Source organism: Xenopus laevis, chromosome 4L (genome assembly GCF_017654675.1).
Source record: "Xenopus laevis strain J_2021 chromosome 4L, Xenopus_laevis_v10.1, whole genome shotgun sequence".
NCBI lineage: Eukaryota > Metazoa > Chordata > Amphibia > Anura > Pipidae > Xenopus > Xenopus laevis.
In genome coordinates, this window is record NC_054377.1 from 146,477,927 (window position 1) to 146,491,173 (window position 13,247).

Here is a 13,247-nt window from a genome sequence, read left to right on the forward strand (position 1 = left end):
GACGCAGTACTGGTGCTTATTGAAAGGTGTCAAGGATTGTTTGTTTCATTAATGCTGATAAGATGCCATTATGTGTATGTTGATACATCAGAAACTTTGTATGCAATAAAATTATTTTTTTAAATAATAAAATTGTGTGCTGCATTGCAACTTTATATGTTCTACTTCTGAGTTGTCTTAAAGTGATACTGACACTAAAAAACTACTTTTTAAAATATCAATGTACATTAAAAGTTACCTATAGGTCATGTTGATTGAGGTTTGCTTTTGTAAGGAATTGTTAGTTGAAGTTTTTAAATCCTGACACATCACATCTCAGCCAGTCAGTTAAAGTTTCTAATGCTAATAGACTCCTGCAGCACAAATATGGCAGCCCCCTCACACAGGAACATGGGGCATCAGAACAGTAATGTAAAAGCATCCTGCAAATACTTTATGGCAAAATTATAAGTAGCTTTCAAAGGCAATATTATGATAGATGTAAAAAAATACTTTAATTTCTGGTGTCAGTATCTCTTTAACTAGTACTCTGACATTTGAATGAATCTTATTGGACCTCCTTAGTTGTGGGGATATGCCTCCTTCACACAGGAAAGCTTCCTTCATCAGGCATCATGTCCAGCGACTGAAAGGAAAGGTAAAGGTGGAACTATGCAAGGAAGAACCTGTATTCAAAATCAGAAGCACGGGAATGTACTGCAACACTGATATTCTATTTGAAAGGTGAAACTATGGAGTTCTTATGCAAGGAAGAATCTGCATATAAAGCACAGGAATGCAGTGCAACAAGGAAATTACATTTTCATCTTTAACTTAACTTTTAGGGGGTTATTTATCAAAGTCCGAATTTATCTCAGTAGTACTACGACCAAATCCGCATGGGGTTTTTGGGTTTATTTATTAATAAACTTTCCCGAAAAATTTGTTTGCAGGAAAAAAAATCTTGAAAAATCAGATTTTCACGATTTTTTCGGATTTTTGACCCGAAAACTCGGAATTTTGCCCGAAAACTTCGAGGTATTGCCAAAAACCCAGCGCAAATCAAAAAATCATTAGGACTTCTCCCATTGATTTATATCCAACTTCAACAGGTCTGAGATGGCAGAATTTCAGATTCGGAATTTTCCATCCTCCGGGTTTAATAAATTCCGAAAAATGTGATTTTATTTTTTTTAAAAGTACGATTTTATAAAGATAAAAAAAAAAATCACAAATTTTTTTGTGATTTTTGCATTCGGAGTTTAGTAAATAACCCCCTAAGTATGTTATAGAATTGCTAATTCTAAGCAACTTTTTAAATTGGTCTTCATTATTTATGGTTTTTTTTTTAATTATTTGCTTTCATGTTTTAACTCTTTCCAGCATTGAAATGGGGGTCACTGACCATATCTAAGAAGCAAATGCTCTGTAATAAATACATTTATTGTAACTGCTACTTTTGATTACTGATCTATCTATTCAGGTGCTCTGCTAGTCATATTCCAGTCTCTTATTCAAATCAATGCATGGTTGCTAGGGTAATTTGGACCCTAGCTACCAGATTGTTGAAATTGTTGCTGCTGAATAAAAAGCTAAATAACTCAAAAACCACAAATAATAACAAATGAAAACCAATTGCAAATTGTCTCGGAATATCATGTTCGACATCAAACCGAAAGTTAACTCAAAAGTGAACAACCTCTTTAAGGGGATGTTAAACCAAATGTTATTTAATAAAAGAAAATTTGATTCTAATCAATTTTTATTTCATTTTCAATCAAGTTCTGTTCTAGCTGTTGAAATTCAGCTGCACAACATAAAACATTTCTCAAAGACCAGTTGTATCACTGTCCACATTGTATGTTTATGGTAATGTCTGAAGCCTAAAAAATGATTTAATTAATTTACTCAGGGTGATCCTTTAAGCACGTTTTCAATTTTCATTAATTTTGTATTGTATTTTTAGTAGTTTCTGAGATATTACACTTTTAAGACGGCCATAGTCAGCAGCTTCGATGGGCTTTCTTAACCAATATCTGGCCAAAAATCTGGCTGGTATTGCTTGAAGAGGTTTAAAAATCCAGACGGAGAGTGGACCTCATCAGCTTGTTCCAGCCACCTTTATCCCATCTCAAAGTGGACATATTGGTGAAAGATCTGCTCATTTGGCTAGCTCTCCAAACGTGCAGATCTCTTTAACCTATGGCCACCTTACAGGTCCTCACGCCAACAGAATATTACAAGCTCACTGATCAATTTTCAGGCCAGAATTAGCAGGGGAAGCACGTCTGAGGGCCCTATACATGGGCCAATAAGCTGCTGATTCAGTCACTTAAGGCTAATGCCTGGATATTACATTCGAAGGTTTTCCCCCAAAAAAACTTTGATTTTTCAAAGTCCACCAATTAACTCCAAATAGGTTTAGGAGGTAGCCCATAGGCTAAAACAATTCGGCAGGTTTTAGATGTTGAATTTTCGAAGTTGAATTTTTAAAGAGACCGTAAATTTCAAATTTGTATCGAACAAAAAATAGCTTGAAATTCAAATTTTTTTCATTCACCTCGACCTTTGATAAATCTTCCCCTAAAAGTCATACAGTCTGACCTTTGAGTTGTAGAACTGAAACATTCTTATTCTAAAACTGCAAATATCTCAGCAACCACTGTAAAGAGGAAGGTTAGTTGGTAAGGAGCTTCCTCTGAATCAAGCACAACGGAGTAAGCCAGTGCAAAAAGTAGTCCAGGATTTACAAGCCTATTAACAACCATTGCTGCACTTATATACATTAGAAATGTATCCAGTACCCAATACCTGTAGCTAGAAATTAGTTTAATTATCAGACACACCACATGAGCCATGAGTAGTGTGACAGTGTTTTCCTATCTCTACCTAGTTCAGAGACACGTCTCACTTAATAAAGTGCCAGACACAATTGATTCCCAGAAGGAATTTACTTTGGAGAAAGTAGTTCTGCGATTGTTGCGCTTTTATTGCAATGTGCGACAGGCTGCAACTCTCCTGCATCTGAGCCTGGGTCTGTTACCTGCCCTCGCAGCAGCACCAGCAGCAGATACAAGGAAAACACATGTCCCTCAATCTGTATTTCCGTGTGGTTTTCTTGGTAACCCGCTGGAACTGCTTGGAGGACTGTAGGATCTCATCTCCCAGGGACTCGCACTGCCGCAGCTCCTCGTGCCTCTGCTCCAACAGCTTTGTTGATTTCTCTGCAATGGTTTCAATAAGATCATCCACCTGGATCAGAACCAGAACCAAAAACAGGCATGTTAGTGGATTTGAGCCCCTGTGTCCAATGAATCCCTTGAATCAGCCCACCCCTGTATAATAGACAAGCATAAGAATATCATATCTGATTAAATATACAATACTAGCAAGTTTGCCTGTGTAAATTGTCTTATGTTGCATGGCGGGGCTTTCTGTACCATCGCTGTGGATCAACAGTAATTATTAATTCTGTTTCTAGACTAGTAACTAATAACCAATGAGTTATATTGATTGCCCAAGGGCAGTGTTATTTGGACTTCCAAGCCCCCACTTGAGGGCCCAAAATTTGTTCAGATCTCCCCCTGGGTCATAACAAAGTTACCATAGTTTCAAAAATATTTAGGGTAGAATTAAGTATTTATCCGTCATTTTACCCTACTTAAAGATGTTGTTCAACTTTTAGTTTTTTTATTCAGCAGCTCTCCAGTTTGCAATTGCTTGGGTCCAAATTCCCCTAGCATTCCTGCATTGATTTAAATCAAAGACTGGAATATGAATAGGAGAGGCCTGAATAGAAAGATGAGTAATAAAAAGTAGCAATAACAATACATTTGTAGCCTTACAGAGCATTTATTTTTTAGATGGGGTCAGTGACCCCCATTTGAAAACTGGAAAGAAATCTTGGCAAATAAAAACCAACTCTGCAACTCAGAGTGATTCGTTTTCCGAAGTCGCCCGAAGAATCCTCAACTTCAGCGACTTCGGAAAGTGAATCACTCCGAGTGCCAACCCAACGGCGATTTTCATTCTAGCCGCGGGTACGGCAGGGGAGGTAGTTCTGGAAGGACGACTAATCGCTGGACGACTAATCTCCCCGAATTGCAGCGTGCGTCTCTGCTCTTAGGGTGGTGACACGCTAAGAATCAGGGGAGACAAATTGCCTCTTCTTCGGGCAACTAATCTCCTCTAAATGCCTTCCCAATGGCTAGAATGTAGATCGCCGGCTGGATGGCACTTGGAGTGCTTCGTTTTCTGAAGTTGTCACCACCCTTATAATTGATACAATAGTCGCTAATATTCAAGTAACAACTAATGTAGCAATTAAATATAGCAAATGATAACAGTTCAGAATCTGCACTTTAAAAAGTGAGCTGCCAGAGACACGAACATTAAAGTTTAAACTTCAATTTTGGAAAAACCTTAAAAAATGAAAAAAGTATTTATTTCTGGTGAACAATCTGAAAACAACTGAACTGAAAAAGTGTTTGGAAGGTGAACATCCCCTTTAAAGGCGAAGGAAAGGCTAAAAGTAAGTAAGCTTTATCAGAAAGGTCTATATAAATACACCAGTAAACCCTCAAAGTAATGCTGCTCTGAGTCCTCTGTCAAAAGAAACACCACATTTCTTTCCATCTATTGTGTACTCATGGGCTTCTGTATCAGACTTCCTGTTTTCATCTTAAACCTCCAGGGCTAGGGCTTGAGCATGCTCAGTTTGCTCCTCTCTCCCCCTTCCCTCCCTGCTGTAATCTGAGCCCAGAGCTATGAGTGAGCAGGGAGAGACTCAGGCAGGAAATTATGTTACACCAAGCTAATATGGCAGCTGCTATCCTAAACAGAGAGAGCTCCTATAGCTGTTTACATGGGTTTGGTAAAGCATTCTGCAGAATAAATACAGTGTTATAGCTTGCACTATTGTGGCTAATCTATTGGCAATAAGGTGCATTGGTAGCTTTCCTTCTCCTTTAAAGGTGAACATACCTTTTAACTGTCAGGCTGGCATTTTGTTTGAAGAAAAGAGGAAATAGGCATATTCCACAAATATCTCCCTAACTGCCTTTAAACTTGGCCTGGGCTGCCCTGGGGGGGAGGCAGCACCATAATTTGGGAAGCTGTAGAATATTACAGTTATTGGAAGTTAATCCCAATTTTTAGCTTCTTGGTGGGAGAAATGGTGTTTTACAGGTTTGATGAATTAATTTTTAAATTAACTGTTGCCCCGTAGTTGGAATGAGACTGAAAACATATTAGTTATAGTTAGTCAGACCAACCTGCATCTGGAGATTCCCCACTGTGAAGCCTGGATGGTATCTGACTTTTTCCACAGGTTTTCTTGACTTTTTGGCAAATGCAAAATGCTTCTTCTTAGGTTGATAAGGGCCCTGCAGATAATTTGAATGATTAAAGCATTGTCACCTATATAAATATCATTGAGAAAACTTCCTGGAAAGTATGTGTTTCTAATTATGAAGAAGGCTGTGTACTATATAGAAACACAGAGGAACATGCAGTCTGTAAGATACTGTGGGTAATATTTGAAAATGTACATATTATGGGAGGTAAGGCTTGCTTTCCCTGAGCTCACGTCTTAGTCAATGTTTCTCAAGCAGCCATGTGTCCATTAGATATTAGAAGAAACATTGCTTTTTTAATCTAGTTAACCTGTTTTTCTTTGCAGACATCTACCTGCCCTTAGATGGTGCTTCCAACAGCCTTTCATTAGAGGCTCATCACCAAGAATTTATCCTGTTGGCATATACAAGTATTGTAGACATGACTGTAGAGTTCTTGTGCTGGTTCATGGTCTACATTGGACTAGGCAAAAGCCAATCATATTTCTCTGAACTTTATGGCTTCTCAACAGTTACGTTTGAGAGCCAATAAAATTCTACCAAGTGCCCTTTATGTTACTCAGTGTTTTCATCCAAACAGATCTGGCCGAGGAGGTTTTACCTTCTGCAGTCCACTTGGAACCGAAGTCACTGACACACGTCTGGTCATCCTTCTTGAACGCACAACCACACTGTCTGCTGTGAGCCTTTGACTCTCTGCTTCTACAACATTAATATCCAGTTGGAGAGTTGCTTAAAAAAATAATCAACAAAACCAACAGGGTTTTTATGAATGGGACAGACAGTGAGAATTCAAGATAGGAAACTTGGAAATAAACAATGGAATCACAGAATAAAGTAATAATATGGTGATTAATACGTTGTTGTTTCAGTGGTTGTATTATGCATCCAACTACACTCCTGCTACCACCATTATAAAGTCTCATATGACCATGGAGCTACTTGGGGCACAAATCTTCCCTGCAAAAGGGTTGTGGTGGCCTTGGACTTGAAGAGAAGCCAAAAACATAAGACAAAACGATCAAAATGCATCTTGGTTCTGCCTGCCACACGCGCTGGATAATGCTCCTTGCACCATTGGGGATTTCAGGTTACAATTCAATTTCTACTGATTTTGCAGATTATCTGCCCTTGTATAGGGGAGTGTCGATTGGGTGGATTTGATTTTCATGTCCGATTGAGGAAGGCATCAGCTAGTTGATGCGGTCATTGTCCAGTCGGCACCTATTCCGGTCATTGTAATTCGATTGTTTGGCCCTAGGGCCAAATGATCAGATTAGCCCGATCCAGGTCAGCTCCTGCCACGAGGCAAGGTGAGAACCTTGCTTCAGGCGGCAGTGAGCAGCAAGTTACAAGGGGTGGCAAAAAGCTGCTTTTTGTAACTTTAAGGGGGTTATTTATTAAAACTGCATGTTAAAATCTCAAAAAATTTTAGTTTTTTTCACTCGAAAAGAAAACACGAATTTTCCAAGATTTATTATACCCGAAGCTGCAAAAAGCCTGAATTATAAAAATCCGCCATATCAGACCTGTCGAGGTCCTGTATAAGTCAATGGGAGAGACACCTATCTCAATTTGAAGTTTTCGTGGTCTGTGCTTGATTTAGCCTGAAAATATGACTTTTTCAGAGTTTTTGGGCAAAAACTTGAAAAATTTTCTAGATTTTCTGCGATCGGATTGAATTGAGTTGTTTTTATAAATACATAAGCTAAAATCAGGCATAAAAGTTTGGTTGTGGATTTTTTTAATTAAATACGAGATAAATTTGGATTTTAGTAAATAACCCCCTAAGAGACGAATTTGCCGCTCATTGCACTAGTGATGTGGCCCTCCCTTTGACCTGCTCCAATGCAGAAGTGCGGAGTTGGAGAGGGAGGCAGGAGCCCCAGGATCGCCCCTGACGATATTGCCTGCCATTGGTGGGAAAGATCCGCTCATTTGGTGTCCTCATCAAACAAGCTAATCTTATAGTGTAGGCCCATCTTATGGGGTTTAATGAAGTGGATAAGTTGGGATTCAAGTGGGAATTACTGATAGTGAGTGATGGGCGTGTTACTCTGTGTAACTGGGTGGGGAGGTGCCTTAATTCAGGGTGACTTATGAAAAATATGTATGAAGGCTACACTGGTTCCATTAACATTCACTATAGTCTGATGATTAATGGCCAATACTTTCTGGCTGGGTCCTCTCCATTCACTATATCTCTTAATAATAGGAATGTCTTTACTGAGCAGTAGGACAGCTGTAACTCCTACATGTTTTATAAAACAGGAAATAAATGAATATTTTCTGTATGCATATTGAATGGTTACACATAACTGAATGTGCACATAGAATGTATTAATTTATTCTTGGATTTATAACAGCAAATCAGTGGCAGCTGTCCTACTGCTTATGCTTTACTTCTAATTTAAGAGACAATAAATAGAAGATAATTCCTACTTATGAACATCCTTTACATTTAAAGACCATATATGATTGACAACCAGTAATTAGCTTTTTTTTTTCTTTTGCTAAATCTTTAAAATCCTATTAAAGTCTCCAGTGACATCAGCACCCAAGATATTGCTTTGTTTAGATAGCAAATGATTTCCAATAATGTGCAAACTGATGAGCCTCCTGGCTGCTTCTATTTAGGTTCAGAGCAGCTGGAGCAGAAAGTTTCAGTAGGGGCCTATTTAATACCATTGTCAATACCTGTCAAAAGAACAAACAAAGCTATTGATTTATCTGACAGTGTTGTTGGAAAAATCATTTAGAAATATATATAACGTGTTAAAAAAAAAAAACTCACACATGATGCATATATTACCTGCAGGATATTACCTGCAATAAATGCATTGTCTTTAAAGAGGTGGTTCACCTTTACGTTTACTTTTAGTATGTTAAAGAATGGCTTATTCTAAGCAACTCTTCATTTGGCCTTCGTTTTTTCTTATTTATAGTTTTTGAATAATTTGCCTTCTTCTTCTGGCTCTTTCTAGCTTTCAAATGGGGGTCACTGACCCCATCTAAAAAACAAATGCTCTGTAAGGCTACATATTTATTGTTATTGCTACTTTTTACTACTCGTCTTTCTATTCAGTCCCTCTCCAATTCCTAGTCCAGTCCCTTATTCAAGTCAGTGCATGGTTGCTAGGGGAATTTGGACCCTTGATACCAGATGGCTGAAACTGCAAACTGGAGAGCTGCTGAATAAAAAGCTAAATAACTCAAAAACCACAAAAAAAAAATGAAAACCAATTGCAAATTGTGTCAAAATATCACTCTTTATATCATACTAAAAGTTAATTTAAAGGTGAACCCCCCTCTTTGAACACAATGCATTTATTGTTGGTGATATCTTGCATTTGTTGTCATTTTTGTCTATTTACCTCTGCAATTCAGTTTAATTTAAAGTGATACTAACAACTGTAGACCTCTGGGTTCCAATAAACCATTGTTTAAGGGTGTGGGGGAGGTATACTTATTTTGAGGTTCTATATTCCCAACATCTAAGAGTGTCAGGCTACAGCCAGCAGGTCTCCTTCGCTTCTCTGTGTCTCCTGTTAAAAGTGTCACTTCTGCTGGTGTCTCTTCTCCACAAGTATCTCTTGTGTAGGTGTTGCCTGTACTTTAATATTTTCTGCATAGTGGGTGTAAAACAATCCTAATTTCTATGTTCTGCATGTTTTGAAAGTGTTCTCCAGCTTTCTTCTGTAGGCGTGTCCTCTGCAAAACATCTGTTCTGTAAGTGTCTCCTCCACAAGAGTCCTCCTCATATTTGTCTTTTCAACTGGTGTCTCATCTACAAGTGTCTTCTCTGAAAGCATCTGTTCTGCAAGTATCTCCTCCATAATTGTCTTCCTCATGATTGTCTCCTCTACAAATTTATCAAATACAAGTGTGTATCTCATAAGTGTCTGCTATAATTTCCATTACAAGTGTCTCTTCTGCTGTTGTCTCTTCTACAAGCATCTCTCTATCTCCAATGCAGGTTACTCTTCTGCAGGTGTCTCCTTTATAAGCATCTCTTCAATAAGTATCTTCTCGAGTGTCATCTTCACAAGTGTCTCATATGTAGATATCTCCTCTGCAAGTAACTTCTTCAGAAGTGTCTTTTTTATATCTGTCTTCTCTGCAAGTGTTTCATCCAAAAGTATCTCCTCTGCAAGCATCTCCTCTAAAATGCTACTAGCGTTTCCTCTGCAAATACTTTACATACTTTTTAAGGGTCTCCACCAGCATCATGCATGCAAAATGTGTCCAGCTTCCCAGTGCCAGGACTGCAAAACCTGAAAAACCTAAGCAACTATACAGCTTGAGCTAAGGATTCCCCAGCCAACCGCACTTCCCTGAGGATCATTGGTCCTGGTGATGACACACTAGATCCAAAAACCAAATAGGTGACAATATCACTTGAATAAAATCATATATGATAGCCAAAGCTCATTTTTTTTAAATGAAACCAAAGAAGTTTTTGGGAAACATATAAAATTCATCATAGCACATAAGTATTTTCCCACATTCTTTATCATTTTACTACACATTTATGGGAGTTGTGCCATATCTACAAGCCAGCTATGAGTATTTTCCTTACCAGGATGAGAGGTGCCCTGTGTAAGGCCCTTAGGTATTTCCCTTGGAAGTGGGAGATGTTTCATGATTTTAGTGAGGCGGATTTGTGTTGGAGAAATTGGTGAATCCTTCCCAGGAGAGCAGCCAGTTCCAGGACTCTGGGCTTTGGTTTGTTTCGGATTACTAGCCTTGGCTGATACCACTTTCCCCAGCACTGCCTTCATTTTCTGGCCAAAACTTTTCTTCTTCTTATTGGGAACCAGTAATGATTCAGAATCACTTGCTGAATCTTCTGTTGGGGTGAGGACATTCTGCTTTGGAAGATTAGTGGACACAGCTCCATGCCACCTATAAAGAAGGAACGTTTCATGAACAGTCTTTATGGTTTTCTAGAATGAGATTCCATGTACTGTAAATATGTTAAATTAAACCAGGGATCCCCAAACTTTTTTACCTGTGAGCCACATTCAAATATAAAAAAAAGTTGGGGACCAACACAAACATGCAATAAGTTCCTGGGGGTGCCAGTTATGGGCTGCGATTGACTACTGGTAGCGCTATGTGGATTGGCAGCCTACATGAAGCTCTATTTACCTTCTGGTTGCTAGGGGAATTTGCTGAAATTTCAAACTGCTGAATAAAAAACTAAATAACTAAAAAAACATGAATAATAATAAATGAAAACTGATTACACATTGTCTCAAAATTAGTGATGGGTAAATTTCTCCTGTTTGCTTCGCCAAAAAACACCGACAATTCCGACGCCCACTAAAGTCAATGGGGGACTATTAATTGTCGCCGACATTGGAATTGTTGGTGGCGTCAAAATTGTCGCGGGCTTAAAAAAAGAAAAAATGAAAAAAAAAATTGACGCCGGCTAAAATTTGCCATGGTGAAAATTCACAGACAAATTTTTGTGCCAATTTTGCAAATTTATTTGCCGATGGTGAAGTACAGAGAATATCAGAATATCACTCTACATCAAACCAAAAGTTTAAGGTGAACAACCCCTTTAATGTACCAATTTCATGGGAAAAAATATGATTACTGCTGCAGGATCTACAAAAAATTATGAAAAAATTATGTAAAATTGCTTTGGGTGCTTTTCTGAGCACTTTTGCAATTAACACAAATTTTATATTTTTATCAGATGCTGAGATATTTGCAGTTTTAGACTGCTGTTATCAGGCTTTTGACTCAATAGAGTGTTAACAACTGTAGAATTAGCTGATTATACAAGAGGTGCATAGAAAGTGGGTTACAGTCAGTGGGTTACTGACACTCTGAGCCAAAAACCTGGTATTGGATGTTTAAAAACTGCCTAAAACTGCTAACACTTCAGAAATCTATCTAAAAAAAATCGACGTAAAAGGCAAAAGTGCTCAGGACCTGAGTACGTACCCCTCAATTAATGTATGATTTGCACTCTGAATACACAACTGTATCGTACAATTGTATTGTACTGTATTATTTGCTCATATTTTCTAGCAGCATGGATGTTGTAGTTGTTAAAGGGCCCTCAACCTTTTTTTGCCTAATGAAAAAAAGAATGTGATTCTATATAACTTTCCAGTATACATTCATGATTCAGATGGTTGTGACTCCTGTTGCAAGCCAGCTGATTAACAGACCCGGAGGAGGACTATCATGTGCTACATTGTTTCAAGAGTCAGACCCAGACAACAGATAAATAAATTACGGATTTCAACAGCACTTCCATTTATAAAGAACTTCACAACCAGTGCAAAATGTGTGTATATTGGGAAGGTGCCTTTAAATAGGTATTAGTAATGAAGATTGCTGAGTTCTGTAGTACTGGGGTGGTGCTTACCTGACAATTCCCTTTCCTTTGTGCTTGTGTGTGACCTTGGCCTTCTGCTCTGGATTATTCCCTTTATGACAGGTGACATTTCTAGGCCCAGAAGAGTATGTTGGATTTTGCATTGTTGTCTTGATTTTAGCTATTTTTGAGAATCCGGCATGTTCTGGACACCCCTTTCCTCTGCGACTGCTCCAGCCCACGTCCTCAGCGCCCAAAAAGTGCCATAGCCTCTTGTCTGATGAGAAGCCCTTGAAGAAAGGAGTACAAGGACGAGGAATGAATGTGTAAGCTCATGGGCTGAGGATATGTTCCCATGCTTTATGTGCTCTTGGTACAAGTGAAAGATTCATCGGGACCATGTGAAATTCCCATCAGTTTGTCTAACTCATGCCGTCTTGCAGAGCCGTGTGATTAGACCCCGGCAGTCACAGAGACAACTGCTTAGTACATGCTATACTTACTTACAATGGACCATGGGCATGGACATTTATACATAAGTGTTATCCACATTGTCATATGCGTTCAGGTATTGCCCTGGTGTCCGACTCCTTCCACTAAAGCTCGCTGGAGTTTCATTGTACAGGTATGGGATCCGTTATCTGGAAACCCATTATCCAGAAAGCTCTGAATTACGGAAAGGTCATCTCCCATAGACTCCGTTTTATCCATATAATCCAAATTTTTAAAATGTACTTCCTTTTTATTCTGTAATAATAAAACAGTAGCATGAAATTAATCCCTACTAAAATATAATTAATCCTTATTGGAAGCAAAACCAGCCTATTGGGTTTATTTAATGTTTATATGATTTTCTAGTAGACTTAAGGTATGTTATCTGGAAAACCCTAGGTCCCAAGCATTCTGTATAGCAGCTCCCATACCTGTATATGTTTAAAGAAAATTTTATGAAATACAGGTATGTGACCTGTGATCCAGAATGCTCGGGATCTGGTGTTTTCTGGATAACGAATCTTCCTGTATTTTGAATCATCAAACCTTAAATCTACTAGAAAATCATTTTAACATTAAATAAACCCAATAGTCTGGTTCTGCTTCCAATAAGGATAAATTATATCTTAGTTGGGATCAAGTACAAGCGACTGTTTTATTATTACAGAGAAAAAGAAAATTTGGATTATTTGGATAAAATGGAGTCAATGGGAGACGGCCTTTCCATAATTTGGAGCTTTCCGGATAGCGAGTTTCAGGATAACGGATTCTATACCTGTGTATGATTAATAATATAAAAGTGATGCTAAAGCTGGTCATTCATTATATAATCATTTTCTTCTTGCAGAAGATCTCCTAAATTCTTTTAAGATGTAAGGGTACAAAACTACTTCTTTCAGATTCTATCCATTTCTCCTAAAGCTATTATCCCTCTTTAAAGAACCTCAATAGAATCTGTGATAAGGGCAGTGGTCTAGTCGGTATAGTAGGATCATTAATGCAGCTAAACCATAGTTCACCTTTAAATTAAAGTGGTGGTTCCCCTTTAGGGTAAGGCCACTCGAGGAGATTTGGCGGCTAATCGC

At 38.3% G+C, this 13,247-nt stretch overlaps 1 protein-coding gene across 1 annotated transcript; it reads right to left on the bottom strand.

Annotated features, from left to right (window-relative positions):
- Positions 1 to 2,536: 2,536 nt before the first annotated feature.
- On the bottom strand, positions 2,537 to 11,989 carry c3orf49.L (chromosome 3 open reading frame 49 L homeolog). Its single transcript, XM_018257200.2, has 5 exons — positions 11,722 to 11,989; positions 9,913 to 10,238; positions 5,935 to 6,065; positions 5,253 to 5,363; positions 2,537 to 3,231 (listed from the first exon to the last, which is right to left on the bottom strand). The coding sequence occupies exons 1-5, from the start codon at positions 11,832 to 11,834 to the stop codon at positions 3,019 to 3,021; spliced, it is 894 nt and encodes a 297-aa protein (XP_018112689.1). The 5' UTR covers positions 11,835 to 11,989; the 3' UTR covers positions 2,537 to 3,018.
- Between the last annotated feature and the right edge of the window lie 1,258 nt (positions 11,990 to 13,247).